Source organism: Suricata suricatta, chromosome 1 (assembly GCF_006229205.1).
Source record: "Suricata suricatta isolate VVHF042 chromosome 1, meerkat_22Aug2017_6uvM2_HiC, whole genome shotgun sequence".
Classification (NCBI taxonomy): domain Eukaryota; kingdom Metazoa; phylum Chordata; class Mammalia; order Carnivora; family Herpestidae; genus Suricata; species Suricata suricatta.
This window is the reverse complement of record NC_043700.1, coordinates 138,700,594-138,718,327: the sequence shown is the minus strand read 5'-3', so window position 1 is coordinate 138,718,327 and position 17,734 is coordinate 138,700,594. Positions and strand designations below refer to the sequence as shown.

General features: G+C 38.4%; 1 protein-coding gene and 1 pseudogene across 1 annotated transcript in view; both read right to left on the bottom strand.

Annotated features, from left to right (window-relative positions):
- ADAMTS3 (ADAM metallopeptidase with thrombospondin type 1 motif 3) overlaps window positions 1-17,734 on the bottom strand; it is a 249,462-nt gene that overhangs the window by 33,493 nt on the left and 198,235 nt on the right. Inside the window, exons 6-11 of the mRNA XM_029930029.1 lie at window positions 7,838-7,921; window positions 5,555-5,711; window positions 4,698-4,803; window positions 4,167-4,310; window positions 3,407-3,539; window positions 1,301-1,414 (exon numbers count right to left, since the gene is read on the bottom strand). Of these exons, the coding sequence (XP_029785889.1) occupies window positions 1,301-1,414; window positions 3,407-3,539; window positions 4,167-4,310; window positions 4,698-4,803; window positions 5,555-5,711; window positions 7,838-7,921 (738 nt within the window). The remainder of the gene's footprint in view (window positions 1-1,300; window positions 1,415-3,406; window positions 3,540-4,166; window positions 4,311-4,697; window positions 4,804-5,554; window positions 5,712-7,837; window positions 7,922-17,734) is intronic.
- LOC115303452 lies at window positions 8,462-8,574 on the bottom strand (annotated as a pseudogene).

Genomic DNA, 17,734 nt, shown 5'->3' with positions numbered 1-17,734 from the left:
TAAAACTCAAATTTGGTAAATTTAAATATAACACAAATATATTTAGAGAAGTTGGATGTTCAGAGTTGATGTACACGATTTATTTTTCATAAAGCAAAAATAAATCATCTCATTATTGCTCTTGGTTTTTAGTCAAACGTCTGTAATACTGAGTTTTTCCAAAGCAACGCACTGCATGTAATGTGTTTAGCATAGTACCTAACAAAGTTTAAGCACCAATAATGAAAGATATTGTTATTATTGTAATTCTCACAGTAAATACAGTTCATACATACTTGAAATAGAGCTTACAGGGCTTTAAAGGAACTAAAAGCTATGTAAATCTTCCTGCCAGCTTTTGGTCCTGTCTACAATATCTTATTTCCAAACTAGTCAAGGCTCTTCAATTTGAGTTCCTAACATGCCTTTGTTTTGGGTTTGGTGATCTTTCCCCTTATGAGTAGCGTAGCTTGGCCCTGAGCCAGTTTCTGAGCATTCAATCTTGACTACACAATGTGAGATTTAAAACCTCTGGGCATCCTTCCCCAAGGAACAAGGCCAAATCTTCTGTATAAATTCACATGACTTTATTTCTGGACAACTTTCACAAGGAGCGGGATGCCAGCAAGTAAATCAAATCCCATTAGCAGGGGCCCAGATACTCTGCTGAGCTGCTGATTCCGGTTCTATCAGTAGTGGCTGAAGAGTGGTCTCAAAGATGTCCGGTCCTAATCCCTGAAATTCGTAAATGTTACCTTATTTGGTAAATGGTCCTGGCAGATTTGGTTAAGGATTCTGAGATGGAAAGATTATCCTGGGTTTTCCAGGTGGGCCCTAAATGCCAGCAGAGCACACGTAAGACAGCACAGCACATTGTAAGACAGGGGCAGAGGGAAATTTGCACACAAAAGAGAAGGAGATGATGAGGCCATGAAAGCAGAGATTGAAATGATGCAGCCACAAGTCAAGGAATGGAGGCGGCCACCAGAAGCTGGAAGACGCAAGAGCAGATCCTCCCCTCGAGCCTTTGGAGAGAGTACAGTCCTGTCCACACATTGATTTTTGCCCAATGAAATGGATTTTGGACTTCTGGCTTCTAGTACTATGAGAGAACAACATTTCTGTTGTTTTAAGCACCCACGTTTATGGCAGTTCCTCATAACAGCCCTAGGAAACAATGTTTGTACGTGATCATAATGAATTCCATACACTGTGGCTTGCACAAAAATAACTACAGCCATGGTCATAATTTTCTAGGCTTCTAAAGATGATTATTATGAAACATATCTGAAATCTTTATTGTATAAATAGATATACTCACTTTTCCAGCAGCACATTCAGTCCCATCAAGTGGGGGTCCCTTTTTTGTCTTACAAAAGTAGGGATTATCAGGATGGCTACACCACAGCTGCTTACATGGGTCAAATGTTCGGAACTGGAGGAGAGAGAATCAAGATCTCAGTGACCAACAGATGGCACGTCCTCCCAATGTACGTCCATCAATACCTTCTATACACTTTCTTCGTGTCATGTTTCTTGGATATTTTCATTTCAAATTAATAGTCATAGTTGTGGCATGTTAAGAAAAAAATACTGCCTATGAATTCCAAGGAAAGAATACTTTCACTCTGCTTTTATAAAATATTACTGATAAACAATGATTTTTCTGGGATTCTCTGGCTCACTTTAACATTTCTGCATACTAGTTTTTATGGTTTTCAAATGGACAACATTGGAACTTTAAAGAATTTGCAAACATTATAACCATTTTAAACATGAAAACTTATTTTGATGGTTTTGTAGCTCTCAAGCTCTCAAAATGGCTTCTCTTTATCCCTGTAGGTAGGAACCAGTCAGGTATAATAAAAATACCCATCATAAAGAGCTGACTAAAAGTAGAAAATATTCGTAAGGCTTGCTATGTGAGATGAAGTGTTCTGAGTGTTACAGACTACCATAATATATTCATATAGTTTATAATGTACTTTGCACATATTTAATGCTCAAAACAATCCATGGCTGAGAATATGAGCTATAAGGTAAGGTTGTAGTTATGGCTATAAGCGAGAAAGTAGCAGTCAGACTAGAATCTTAGTATTACTCCCAAGAATGTTTTTTATTTTCCTAGAACATGCCATTACAATATCCAAATATATGTGTAAGTACACATATTTGTGTGTGCTCTTTACTTGTCTGATCTCTTTGTCCCTGGAAATATCTTACCATTCTCAATATTTAAAAAAAATTAAACACCAGTTTATCTACATATTCATTGCTTATACCACTAATTACCCACATACAGCCTTATGGTCAGAGTTTTTTTGTTTGTTTTTTTTTTTTCTTTGTTTTTTGTTTTTAATTAGCACTAATTTTGGACCTGGGATTTTATTTTGTTCTAATTCCTATTACTTAATGCATAAATTGTACTTTTCCATAATATTGAGCCAAACTTTAGAATTCTCAGGTCTAAAGCATGAATGTAGGTAACAAGGGGCTGACAGTGTGCACCGTATAGACAGGCCAAATGGCTGTAGATAGCTCTATATGGAAAATTTCAAACAGAAGATCAACTTCTTTTTAGTGCTATGAAATATTTATTTTTCTTGCTCTAACTCATAAAGCTTGCTCTAAGATATAAAAAGATCTTCCTTCCCCCCGCTTTTTTAATAAACCTCTAAAACTCATTGTAGAAATTTAGTGAAACATACCAGTAATCTGCATAGCTATATGGAACACCGGCTTTACTGGACTCCCATTTACGAGGTGCCTGCATTGTGCTAAGGGCTTTGATTAAACTATCAAATTTAATCCTGATGCAAAATTACATGAGATAAATACTATCGTTATCCACATTTTACACCTGAGGAAACTAAGTCATAGAGAATGAATAAAATTCTCAGAGTATATATCCAGTAAGTGTTAGATCCAGAATCTGACAACCCACCTGGTCTCGGTATGAAACATGCTCCTGACCTTCACTGTACCCTATGACCGTCATAAGAGATTACACCAGCACAACTCTTCCCTGTGGTCAGAGCGATATGAAATTCTGGCCAACAAACTAATGAAAAGCAACCTATCAAAGGTTTAGAAGTCATTTCTTAAGGTCACAAAAACTGAGAAATAGATCATAAAGTTTTATGGCCTGACAATCTTAGTTTCAATGTCTGACTCCCCTATTGACCAGATATGTGATTGAAGCAAATTGCTTAATCTCTCTGCATCTTGGCTTTTTCATCTGTAAAATAAAACTGGTTCTTAGTTCCAAGACTCCCATCTAGTCTGTCGCAAGGATTAAATAAGATAATATATTTGAAGCACTTAGCTAACCTTATACTTGCACCAGTGAGTCTGTAAAGCTCACCAAACAGGAGCTAGGCAAATAGATTTCAAAATGCAAAATCTCAGTGGATTTTGAGTAACATACCGCAGTGCACATTTTATAACCAACCCCAAAGTCAAAACGACATTGTTCATCCATAGAGTAATTGATTCCAGGAAGTTCTGGGAGTTTGGGCCAATCATGTTCAAAAGGGTCATCAAGGAGACAGTCGTAGGAACTGTAGAAAGGAAAATATTTCAAGTAAGAAAGTGTACATTGTTCTAAATCACATCCTAAAGAAAAAGTATTCTGGGGTTACATACTCTGGAATTTCATCACATCATACAGCAAGATCACAAGATCACAAAGGCATACCTTTTAAGGTTGTAAGTTCCATTTAGAAAAAGACACATCATCTTTATTCACCACAGAAAAAACAACCCAAGCATGACTCAGGAAGACAGTAGAATTTTGACAGCCTCATTCATGTCCCCAGCTGGTCCCCAGTGGTACAGATCCTGACACTGTCGCTACAGGGTACATGTGACACACTATGCAGGCGTCACATGACCATCCTCTCCTTGTCCTCAACTGATATTTGACCATAAGTCAAAGATGCCATAAGGAATTTACTAAAAGGAAACCACAGTTAAAAATTCACTTCAATTCTAGGCTTGTGGTTTAAAACAATGTGATTACATTATGGCGTCACTGGGCCAAAAGCTCCGAGTCATAGGAAAATGTTTATTATGAGCAACAGCTTTCATTCACTGGGAGTTTGGTTATAAGGTCCTGAAAGTCAGCTCCATGTCTGTGTTATGCTATGACAGAAATGCTCTCTCATGACACGCGGAAGGGGACATACTGGATGTATCTCTTCAGTTCTTGGCCACTGCACCGGGACCAGTGGTAACGATGAAACGCTGCTTGCACCAAGGGGGCCATGACACTCCCCATAGCGGTCTCATCACCACACCTGTTGCCTTGTCCATCGTGCTCCATTCCCAGCCTGGAACAAAAGGGAGACCTCCCTGGTAAGAATCAGATGGGCCATGGGTTTTGCTTTATTTCCCTCTTGAAAACCAACTGAGGGAAATATGCGTTTTGTAAATTAACGTGGGTTTTGTGGAAAAGTCACAGAAACTATGAAATAGAGAACCATGTGACAGAAATGTCTCTCTTGTTCTATAGCTATGCAAAGCCCAGGGTGTCTCTGCAAGCCAGAGCCACTTACTTAGTTGCAGTACATGACCTCTTCCCTGTTTTCAGCTCCTCACACTTGGCAAGGAATGAGAGTTGCATGCTGGCATGTACTCGGCCCAAAGTGTGAACAATACTGAGAGAAGCAGGAAAGAAAAGACCTTTTTTTGCTTTATAGCTGTCAACAGTGACTTACACATGGCCAGTCTCATGGGCTACTACAAAAGCAGATGAAAAACCATCCTCATGATTCAGGGTACAACTTCTCACTGGATGACACATGCCGGTGACTGGAGCATATCCTGTAGAGAATAACAATTACTTTTATTTTCATTTTATGAGAAAGCCCATTAAGCACTACTACTGGACCTTTGCCTAGAAAAAAAAGGCTTTTCAGGAAACAGAGGCAGTATTATTTCGCTGCTAGCATTGTGCCACATTCTCTTGGGAAAGCCACTCACAGGTAATGGTCTCTAAAAAGATTCATTGGGTCTGCGCTTTCTCCTTCCCTAAGGGAAGGAACTGCCTGGGGTTACTATTCTGTTCCGCCCACCAACAAAGCCCTGTCTTTCTGTTTTAGTGAATGGTCCTTCCCATGATGGTACTGATGAAGGGAGCCAGAAATTCCATCAACATTGAAAAGAAACTCATCAGTCTACTTTTTTTTCCCAAAGTCTACATCAGAATTTATTAGATAAATGTAAGCTGACTTTGGAAGAAGTTTCTTTGGCAGCAGTCATTTCTCATGGCATCTCCTTTCCCGTTCCAAAGAGTTAGTGGAAATCACACTGCATTTTATAGCATCCCCTCCATGCCCTGAACGCACAATCATTATTTTAAAGGCAAGTGTAATTTATTATAGCATTTAAATGGCATTTAGGATTGTGAATTCCACAGAAGTCACTGGACGCAATAGAAAGGAAGTGTATGCTTGGCCGATGCATGGTGGAGAGTGATGGTAGGGATTGGAACATTTGAACAGATTCTTTGATTTAGGATTATTTTTGAAAAGTCATGCCCTTAAGTTTTTCTTCTGCATATTAATAGAAATACCTTGCATTCCAGCAGGTCCGAAGTCTTGCCTGGTTAAGAAAACTGCATGATCATGGTGTTCAGAGTGGTTGGGATCAGATTTTTGTTGTTGGCAAGCCCAGCGACACACGTTCTCCAAACTTCTGGATGGGTTTCCCCTTTCTATGAGGCTGATGGACTAAGAGGAAACAGTGCGTTGAAGAAGTGCACAACACTTTCCCAAAGGCTTCCTTTCATAACTTTCTCTGATGTCAACATTTGGGAGTGCAATATTTAAGGATGTTCAATAATATTATTTAGGGCGTATGTAGATCTCTTTTATTTGGGAATTCTAAATGCCCATGAAGGATATCTTGATGATGATCAGTGTTACCTGGGTGAAAGGTGACTGACACATTTATGGGAACATGTAATGCTGACATTTGCTACCACGGAGCAACTCAATATTAATCATTGGGGTAAGAATTCTAGTGGTCCATTGCCTAATTCAGCTCAGATTTCTTGGCTTTATAGATATTAAGAACAAAAAGAAAAAGGGAACAGATTCTTGCATAAGACTTTGATCCAGAGCTGTTAAAATAAAAGGTCTTTCATTAAAATTAGTATTTTTATTTTTATTGGTCCAGAACTGATCAATATATGTGAACGATGTAGGTTCTTGAATGGGCTGGCAAAGTGGGTCAAACCTTCATTTTGGGAAGTGGTCAACTTATATAAACCTTACACTGAAAAAAGCAAATACACTTTTCTTAACCTCACAGCAGTGAAGAGGGATGTGCTCTTATCTTGCAGTTCTAAGAGATGCACTGACATTGCCTGGAATATTGCTACTACCACATTATGATCAGGAGTTAAAAGTTCAGAAGGAAAAGGGCCCATCCTTCAAGAACCAAGTATCCATACTTCTCAGAGTAGCTCTGATGGAATAAGAAATTGAATTTGGAACCCATATTAGTCCCTACTTGGCTGACAGACTAAAAGTTTTGTTATATTTCAGCAAATGTTATTATCCATGTTTACATTCTGAATAAAATTAGCTTGGTTTATTATATGCTGATCACACACTTCTCCAAACAAATCCTGTAACAACCAATCAAAGGCTGTTACCATCTCCAGCAGGAAATGACTTGTAGTCAGTGTTAGTGATACAAAGTAGGTCAGGCTTATGGGATAAAGGAAAGATCAATAGCACCCTCTCATCAGAAAATGATAAGTGGGTGTTAAATACATAATGAAATGCAAACACATGAATTTTTTCCTGTTTGCTAAATGCATACTTTCATTAGTATTTCATAATCAGGAGGATTAAGTATGGGAGGGGGCATGTGATTTTAAACATCAAGAAAAGTGCCAAGTTAGTCACTTTCTCAAAAGCAGAAACTATGGCTATCCACTTCATTATTTCCAAGGACAAGGACACATCTAGTTCCATTTTATTTTGTTTTAATTTTTTAAATGTTTTTATTTATTTTTGAGACAGAGAGCAACAGAGAATGAGCAGGGGAGGGGCAGAGAGAGAGGAAAACACAGAATCTGAAGCAGGCTCCAGGTTCTGAGCTGTAAGCAAAGAGCCCGACGCAGGGCTCAAACCCATGAACCATGAGATCATGACCTAAACCAAAGTCGGATGCTTAACTGACTTAGTCACCCAGGTGCCCACCCCCCCGCTTTTCACACATCTAGTGCCATTTTAAAGCCAGCTGAAGTTATTAGCTACATTACATGAAATTCCTACTGTGTACATTTTGATCTAACTTTTTGTTTGCAAAAGGATTAAAGCTCTTCTAAATGAATATCCACTGTATGCTTCTATATACTTCATTTTTCTTAAGTGGAAAATATACATGTAAAATAATTGTTTTTAACAAATCATCAAATGGCAAGGATCTTTGCTATTTTTTTCTTCACTGATATATTCAAGGCACCTAGGTAGCACCTGACACATAGTAGGCCCTCAGTATAGATATTTTGAATGAATAAGTGAATCATGAACTTGATGATAATAGTAGACTAAAGAAATTCTCTTTTCTGACAATGGTATCCATTTTTTTCACGTATACAGCCATGCTTAAAGCCAGAATAACCATCTATGAGTCCATTAGACAGATGAACAAAGCAAATGGTATCAGCACAAAAGTCATTATCTGCTCAGATTGGGAGATGTGCACTCATTGCGGTGGTCCCTCGTCCTCAGTCTATGTGAGACATCAGTGCCACGTGTTAGCTATAGCTTCAGAAATTTAAGCTTCCGTTTGCAAACCCAGTCCTTAACACTCACAGTTCACATATTTTAGGGCCTTTTACCTTTGCATAACCCAGCATTATCATGCGCACCAGGACCACGTTCATATGCACTCCAAGGGACTCATCATGGTAAATTTCATTCACCTGGAAACAAAGCAGATAATTGCTAAAAGAAAGGTAACACAATGATTATGAGAGGTATACCATTTCTGGGATTAGCCATATAATCACACGTTACTGGAGTCAAGTAACTTTTTCTGTTTTTCAATTTTGTTTAAGTTGAACTCTGAAATTACTTACCTTTAGCTTTGAAACAATTCTCCAATATGTGAATTACTGATTTTGCAAACCCCACAGTACCATGAACATGGAGACTATGCTTTCAAAGGGTTTCATTAAGCTATTGTTGTATTAGAAAGAGTTCACATATATATAATCCACATATAACATCAAATTCATCAAGAGCAACCACAGGTGGGTGGTGACTCTGGCAAGAGTCTACTAGCTGTGAGGAGCCATAGCCATGTAGAGGGAATCGGACAGCAGGCATTTGTCTGGTCCTCATGTCACCACCATGGGTCCTAATCTGGTTGGCAGAGCCCATGGAAATGGAGCTGGCGAACAGTTGTGGAGGTTTATCCACAGGCCAGTGAGTGGGTGGCCTGCAGTGGGGCAGCTGAGACAACAGTTATTTAGAAGTTCTACAGTGTGAGAAGTCCTTCGATATTTGCGCAGGGGCCATGCTAATCTTCTCTGTACTGTTCCAATTTTAGTATATGTGCTGCCGAAGCAAGCACTGTCCTTCGATATTTGAATTACCAAGGTGACTGTATGAGTGCATGTTAGATGAATATCATCCTTGGGTATAGCTCAGAAAAGCAAAGTTGAGTCACTCCTTTTTACTTAATTCTTAAAGTTGGCCTGAAATTTCTCAAAGCGATTTGGCATACTTTAAAATCATAATCTTGGGACGCCTGGGTGGCTCAGTTGGTAAAGCATCTGACTTCAGCACAGGTCATGATCTCACATTTCGTGGGTTCGAGCCCCACATCAGGCTCTGTGCTGACAGCTCAGAGCCTGGAGCCTACTTCAGATTCTGTATCTCCCTCAGACTCTCTCTGCCCCTTCCCCACCTATTCATTCTCTCTCTCTCTCATTCTCAAAATAAACATTAAAAATTAAAAAAAATCATAATCTCAGCAACCTCAGAAGTCACAGTCCAACACAGATTTATACAGATGAGGAAGGTGAAGACAGTAGAGATAACTGATATGCAAAACCCAGTCAACTGTTAGCAAATATGAATCTAAAGTAGACCATCATTGTATCTTCGGATTAAGACACTGCAGAATCAGGGTGAGAAAACAGATTGCTTATTAAGTTGGTAAATGTTAGCAGGGATGGAAAAATGCAGTTATCTGACTATATTATGAAGATTCTTAGCTGTTCTCAGGGACAGGGACCCAGCATTTATCACAATAACTAAAAGAGGGGTAGAAAACTAAATGCAATTTGACTTGAGATCCAGGAGACCTGGACAGTAAGTGCAGCCAATTGAAAGCCCACAAAGGAAAGAAAACCATAATCTCAGAGAGAGAGGCTTTAAAAAGAAATACAACTCAAGAATGATAGGACGTTCTAAAAATAACCCCACAAAATTCATGAATCATAAATTTGCAAATTATCACACTGACCAACAAACAGACCAAGAAATCTCAACTGAAATATTTCAAGAATCTAATGGTGCTGCACACCTTAAAAAAATCACAGCCTTAAATATAGACTAAAGACATACTTACTAAATTCATATGGAACAAAAAAGAAGACAGCTAAGATGGTGGTAAAAAAAAAAAACTACAGAAACTAGCATATGCTAAACAAGGCAAAGTACAGTTTGACAAGAAAAGATGCAGAATCCTCTTACATGGAAAAATGCATTGACGTATACACACATAAAATGCTAAGACCCAATTTAATCCCTGTTCAAGATAAGCCAAGGTAAAAACAAAAAACAAAACACAAAACAAACCCTGCAATGTGCTCTTGCGTGCCACAGGTATGCAGGCTGTTAACCCAGGGTTAAGCTCTCCCCTCTGGAGGCCAAGGTGTACCGAGAGTATTGAGTATATTTTATCTATGATATCTTATACAAAAGATGTTGACAAACATAAATATATCTAGAGAAGAACAAAAAGCAAGAAGCCAAGAAAATATGTCACATAAAGAATGGAAGACGTAGTGGCCAAAAGCCTAACACCGAACACTAACAGGACATTTGGTTCAACCCTTCATTGTGGTGTGGTCTCTAACTTTCTAAGCCTCAATCAAATGGGCATAATAAGAATACCACCACATTGGGTAAGTACAAGAATTAAAAGGTTTAACTCATGCAAACATATTGCTAAAAAAATTTGAGTGAGAAGGAGAAAGGAACATTAAGGAACAGAAGAATATGGGAAACTGGAAAGAAAAACCTAGAAGGAAGACTTAATAGCTGTCACTTGAAAAAAGCATTCAATTTATTCAGTGTATCTAAAGAAAATAAATAAAAAACTTGGGTTCAAACTATGAGAGGGGTAGATTTCAGGTCAATATAAGGAAAAATTGAATGCTGGACAAAAAAGCTGTGATTTCTTGTGACCATTTGGTCACATGCACATTCTCTTTTCTTTTTCCACACCTGCCTAACTGAAGACAGAATCCCCTTCCTCTTCTGAATTAATGCTCTGATAAGAAATTCCTAACATCTGAGGTGCTTGGTAGCTCAGTCAAATGTCCGACTCTTGATTTCAGCTCCGGTCATGATCTCACAGTTTCATGAGTTCAATCCCCACATTGGGCTCTGTGCTGACAGTGCAGAGCTTGCTTGAGATTCTCCCTCTCTCTCTGGTCCTCCCCTGCTAGCACTCTCTCTGTCTCTGTCAAACATAAATTACAAACTTAAAAAAAAAAGAAATTCCTAACATTATAATGCCAATGCAAGTAAAAAGTCTGAGGCCAGGCATGTCACTAACACATTCATCCAGAGACTCATGGACGTTCCAAGAGCTTTTTCCTAAGGCAGCTGTTCTGAATTAGCAACATGGCTTCACTCACATGTACGCAGCTTAATGTAATTGAAATGTAAGTGCATTTGATGTAATGAAGGAAAAAAGACTAAAAGCAATGCTAGTAAACACACAAAATAGGAGAATAAAATTTTAAACTAAAGAAAGGTAATTAGGTTAAAAAAAATTCCAGAGCAGAGATGATGGAAGGAGGGTGACATCCACAGCCACTTGCACAGCAGCGGTGACACTATAAAATGTAGGAAACACATCAGAAACCATAAAATGAAGGAAAGGTGGCAATAATGACATAGAGCATATGATAGCTGAGTTAGTATAATGTACACATAATCATCCTAAATTAGTAAATTCATCCATACTTGGGAAATTTTAAGATCAGTACAATACCAAGAAAGCATAATGGACAAAGTTTAGGTTCTCACTAAAAACACTTTTTTAAACGTCAGAGTTATCATTCACCAGATGAAAAGTATTATTTAACAAAAGTCACTCTTATGCCAGCCTAATTAGATAGCAGGGTACTCAAGTAGAGACCAAAATTGATCATGGAATCTTCTAGGTCAGCCAATATTTGTGAAACTGTCACAGGACATACATAAATTATTATGGGTAGAAATCACCAAATAGAAGGCAATAATGTGTCTGCAGAGCGAAGAGTATTCTTTTGCTGTGCCAACTGACACACGTCAGGTGTTTGTGGAATGGAAAGCACTGGATATCATTTATTATTTTGCTTTTCAAAGTTTAAAAAAGTTGCTTCCTATACATTATCTACTTTAAAATGTGCTTAATAATTTGACTGCCTTTCATCTTGCTAGGCCTTATTAATAAACAGGATGCAATGTTTTTATACTCAGAGACCTACAGGGTAAGAGTTAAAGAAATAATCAGCAACATAGGATAAGATATTCAAAAACCCAGACTCCTTCCCAGTTAAGCCACTGATAAACTGAGTGACCTAAGTCTGGTAACTAAACCTCTCTGAGCCTTGGTTTCCTCACTGGCAAATTGCAATTGCATTTTCCTTGCCTGTTTCAAAGGGCTGTTGTCCAAATCTAGCAAAATGTCACACAACCACCCTCAGAAAAATATTGGCACCTTTCCATCTATCCTTGAAGAAGATTTTGAAGATTTATGGATGTATTTTCATAATCTACATGAAAAGAATAAGAAATACAACTGCTTCCTTCTTAGTTTTCACTAAAAGAGACTCAAGACTAGCTAGAAATCTCAAATGAATGAAAGATGTGATTTAAATTACATATATATGTATATATAATCATACTATGGGAAAAACCGTTTGACACAAATTTTTTTCAAAAACACGGTCTCAATGTACACAAGCTCCTTCCAGCAGATGGCAGCATGCACGTTTTTGAGGGGTTAAAGGCTGCTACACACACCTGGAGGTACTTATTCACCAGTTGTTATGTCTGCCTTTTCCTATATTTACACATAAATAAAATGACTTCCTCAAAATTAAATACAAGTTTTAAAATACTCTAGCCTAAGGAAAACACTGAGTCATTTGACTCTTGAAAGCAAAGAAAAATATTGAAGACATCTGTATTTAGATTGTTTTTCAATGTCATCTATTAAAACACATGCAAAGCACACAGAAACTCCAAGAATCTGACTACAAATTAATCACAAATTTTAACAATCAATAAATTATATACTGAATGAAATAAAAACATCTCATACTGAATGAATCACTTGAATCTGTCAAGATGAACTAAAATAATATTTGTCAAGAAAAATTTTACAACTCTTAGTGACAAGGAAAGCATTTTTCCCCTAAAAGCAACATCAAAAATAAACAAAACAACAGTTAATATTTTATAGAGCTTTCCAGATTCCAGACACTGCTTTAAATGCTTTATATGAATTCATGTAATCCTTGCAACAACTTCAGAGATCTTAGATCTCCATTTTGTATATAAGAAGTTGAGACCCAGAGAAGTACTTGCCCAAGGTCACACAGTTAACAGACTCAGCAAAGGATAAAAACCTAGACAGTCTGACTCCAGAGTCAGTGGATTTCACCATATTGCTAGACTTCCTAGACCACAGGTCTATCCTTATGCACAAAACTGATGATTTTAGAATAATCAATAGTGATTTCCTAGCCATGGATTTAAGAACCTTGTGTATAAGCATACTGAGAAAGAGGTCTTAATAACTCCACTTTTTTTTTCATAATCATCCTCCATGTAGATTTTAAGGGAGTGAGGAATTGGACTCTGGACTTATTGTAAGGATTTCTTGATGATCAATATAACGGTATTCTAAAAAGTACTGTGGAAAATAAAGAGGTGATAGAGCAGATCACTGGGAAAAGTGAATGAGGAAAGAAAAGATAGGGCCGATATTCATAACCAGTCTTTTGGTTGCAAGAAAGGCATTAGGCATAAATATTATAAGAAGTCATATATTTGACACGATGCAATGCAAATATATGTAAATTGGAACATCCTTTTACCATGCGAACCAATCTGTTAGAGTGTGTGTAGAGTTTCTGTGAGGTGTTCAGGCTTAAGCCCAGAGCTTTCATTAAATTACCTGAAAGAAGGGGGTCAATGGAACATTAATTCCATTTTCAGATGACCTTGAATTAGAAGGGGTTGCCAGTGATGTGAGGGGGTGAAAAAAAGGTAAAATCAACTCAAGTATTCTTTTCCTTGAAAGGAAAATTCCTTCCAGGTTTGTTCCCGGACAGGACAATTTCTCCCAGGACATTTCCCTGGCAGGACAATCTGACCTGCTTTGTCTGACTAGCTGATGAACAGCTGTGCCTGGCTTCAACAAAGCAACACTCATTTTTCTTTCAGATGGGTGGATGAGGTGGGAGAGACAGACAGACAGCTGAGTGGTTAAGAGGGTGGGCTCTGCAGCCAGACTGCCTGGGTTTGACCTTAGCTATGTGACCTTGCGCATGTTATGTGTCTCTGTGCTTCAGTTTTCTCCTCTGTAAAATGGAATAATTATAGTACTGCCCTTGTAGGATTGTTGCGAGTAATAAATAGGCTCAGAGATGGACAATGCTTAAGAGTGGTGGCTCTTGCAAATGTAAGAACAAAAAATTGTTAAGTATCATTAATACTATTATTCATATCGAGGAAAAGAAATGAGACCTAAGTATGATTTTTAAAAAGAAATGGAAACTTGGTTTACTGAAGGCAAACTGAAATAATGACAAGGGTAATCTGGGCTGGACCTAAAAGTATTCTGAAAAGAATTGGGAAGGGATGCCTGGGTGGCTCAGTCAGTTAAGCGTCCAACTTTGGCTCAAATCATGATCTCATGGTTTGTGAGTTCGAGCCCCACGTGGGCTATCAGCTCAGAGGCTAGAGCCTCTTCACATTCTGTGTCTCCTTCCCTCTCTGCCCCTCCCCCACTCACACACACACACACACACACACACACACACACACACACACACACTCACTCTTTCTCTCTCTCTCTCTCTCTTAAAACTATTAAATAAACATTAAAAAAATTTTTTAAAGAACTGGGAAGAAATAATATTCTATCCACAACTAATCTCTTATGGAGCTTAAAGTTCCAAACACATTCCTACTTGGATTCTCATCCCAGACACTATATTCCTTTTGCTCAGGGTAGATAGCTGACTTCCAACCTGCAAACTCTTCTTTTCCAACCTCCATCTCAGACTAATAACTATTTTTTATTAACAGACCACTCAAATATTTATTGAATAGTTACCACGTGCCTTATTGTCCTTGGGGCAGGAAACTGAATAGTAACTGAGTTTAAGTCTCTGTTCTTTATCATGAATATGCTAACAGGTAAATAGGCCTATATACATGGACAAAAGTCAATAAATAAAAAAAATGCAGGCAGACAAGTTCACACCAGATAGAAATAGGTCCTCTGAAGAACATAAATCTGAGTGATGGATTAGAGAACCAGAGGGAGAGGAAGAAACTACTTAAGACTGAACAATCAGAGCAGGGAGACCCATGGACGAAAGGGTATATATGAAGAGCAAGTGCACAAAGCTCAACCCACATCACCGCAAAAGCTCAAACATCTTTGTCACTACTGCAGAAGAGACATCTTTATCACTCCTTTGAAAGAGACTAAGATCCACAGAAGTTATAGGATTCCCCCCCTTAAAAAAGTTAGCACAACTAAGATGCAGAGAAGTCTATGTGATGCTGATGCTTATTCTTTTTCCCAACTACCTTGCTTGCCTTTTGCTTTCTGTCACAGTGAAAGTGCTAAATCTCTAGGTCTTCTGCTCCAAAAAATCAACTCTATTGCCCATATTCAATCTCTGCCTTTCTTTCTTTTTTTTTTTAATTTTTAAACATTTATTTATTTTAAGAGACAGAGAGACAGATCATGCGCAGGGGAGGGGCAAAGAGACAGGGACACACAGAATTGGATGTAGGCTCCAGGCTGTGAGCTGCCAGCACAGAGCCCGATGCGGGGCTCAAGCCCACGAACTGTGAGATCGTGATCCCAGCTGAAGCCAGACTCTCAGCTGACAGAGCCATGCAGGTGCCCCAATCTCTCCCTTTCTTGACGTTCCTTTTCCTGCTTTATAAAGACTCTCAGTTCTCCCTCATCATGAAAAAATAACCCATCTACAGCACTCGACAGCGTTTAGCACTGTTCAGCACAGTACTCCTCAATGATTCTGTTGTTTCTTTACTGATATCAGCTCCCTTTCCTCTGCCTAGCTCACAAGTGCCAGCATGTCTCAAAACTGTCTTCAACCCTCATCTCTTATGTGCCCTTCCTGCAATATTTATCCACTGCTGTTTCTTCAATCAATACCTAGAGGCTGATGAACTCCAAATGTTTATATCTGTAACACTGATTCATCTCTCTCATGCTCCAGAGCCCTCTGCTCAACTCTAGTAACAGACCCATCTATTGGGAAGATACCTTGTAACAAAGCAAACTCACCTATTGTTTTCTCAATATTCTACGTAGCTGAAGACTAAACCATCCTTGACTCCCTCCCCTTCTGCAGATACTACAGTCAATCTACTAGCCAGTCCTGTAGACATCTCTTTAGTCTACCCCTTTCCATCCACCGCCAGCCACTCAGTATCCATCCTTCTTGGTTGAATTGTTGCAATAACCTGTTAGAACTTTTGCAAATATCTGCATTTGGGTGATCTGGGCCCATTTCAGTAGTTCTCCAGAAGGACCAATTATAAGGGTCAGATGGTTGTTTTCAATAAGCATGAGTCTGTCCTTTTATGTTAATTATGCGTTTACCTTCTTTAAGCATCAAAGAAGCCTGGGTGGACCAAGAATAGGCAATTCAAGGACTTAAAAACTCTCCTGGCCTTTAGTGAAAGCATATCAAACACTCAGGCAGAACTGATTTTCTTTCTTCAAGAATGAGAAAGAGGGTTCCCTCAACAAGCTAAAAAAAAACTTTTCTGGTTTTGGGACTCTGGGAGAAAATTAAGACTGCTATAAATCTGAGAAGGATAAAGTCAGTCTGATATTTGCAGCATGACTAAGGGGTAGGGGAGAAAAAGAGCTGAGATGCTTCAGTAGTAATCAAAGGAACCTCTGAAGCAGCAATACTGTTGGGTGGTCCTGTTGTGTTAATTTAACCTGTGATATTGCGACTGTCTTCTAGAACAACAAAACCAAGATATTCCAGGGAAGGTATGCATGTTTATATAAGGGATGGGCCGAAGTGACTTGTGTTTACTTCACTCTGTCTCTGTGACCTGGTCTGATCAATACACATTGGGGAAATGAAGACAGTTTGCTGAGGCTGGGTGAGGCCCTATAAACCACAAAGGGTTGGGGCTGTTTCCTAATTCTGGATACTACATGTCTATTCACAGCACAGCATCTGACAGACACTCTTCCTCCAAATTATTCTAATGCATCCAGATTCTCTTCAAAACCACAGACTGCTAAAGTCACCAATCTTCTTTAAAACCCTCTGACTCTTCATTAGCAGGGGGAAATTCAAATGCCTTAGAATGGCACACACCTCTTTCTAAAGGTAACCTAGGCTTCCCTGTCCAGCCTCATTTTCTGCCATCTCCCCTAAATACCCTTTAGTTTCACCCAGGGACAAGCCTCCAGTAGCTTGGAAGACACATTGAACTACCACTTTGAGTATTTTTTTGCAGTCTGTTCCCCACTTCCCTTTTTCTAGCACAGACACGCCAATTCATTCCCTAAAGTCCACCTCAAATGGCAACTCCTCTGTGAAGACTCCATCTGCCACTGGCATTATTTGCCAAACCACATCCCCTTCTTTTCAATTAATGTTTACACAGTAATTTGTAACTGAATCTTTTTAAGAAACTATCACATTTTATTATTATTTGTTGATTTCATGTGCCTGCTACAACTAGCTCTTTGTGAAAAAAAGCTAAATTTTATAAATTTCTGCCTCCCTAGAAGCAAACAGGACTTGGACTGTATGCTGGGTGAATCAATGTCTAGAGGATTAATATTAATTCTAATGTAAGAAATGGATTAAACATAATGACCCAAAACAGAAAACTTTCATGATTTGCTTATGTTGCCTAAACACATATACTCCCCACATAAATTTGCCTTGTTTAGTAAACTCATGTTCAGTGTTTTAAGAAACATTAGTTGAGAAATCAAAATAGTGTAGAGATTCAATCATCATTAATTAACCAGTAACCATACTTATCTGCGAATCCTTGATTAAGTCTATGAATGCTTGGTTAGGTCCGAAGTACTTCCATTGAGTATTTATTTTCTTTTAAAAATATTAAGTAGGGAAGCCTGCCATGTCCATATAACACAATGATGTTATTAGTTCACTGTACAGCATAAGTAGACAACTTCAGTATAAAAAAAATGAGTTCTCCTCTTAATTAATGATACTTGGAAGTATGATTATTTC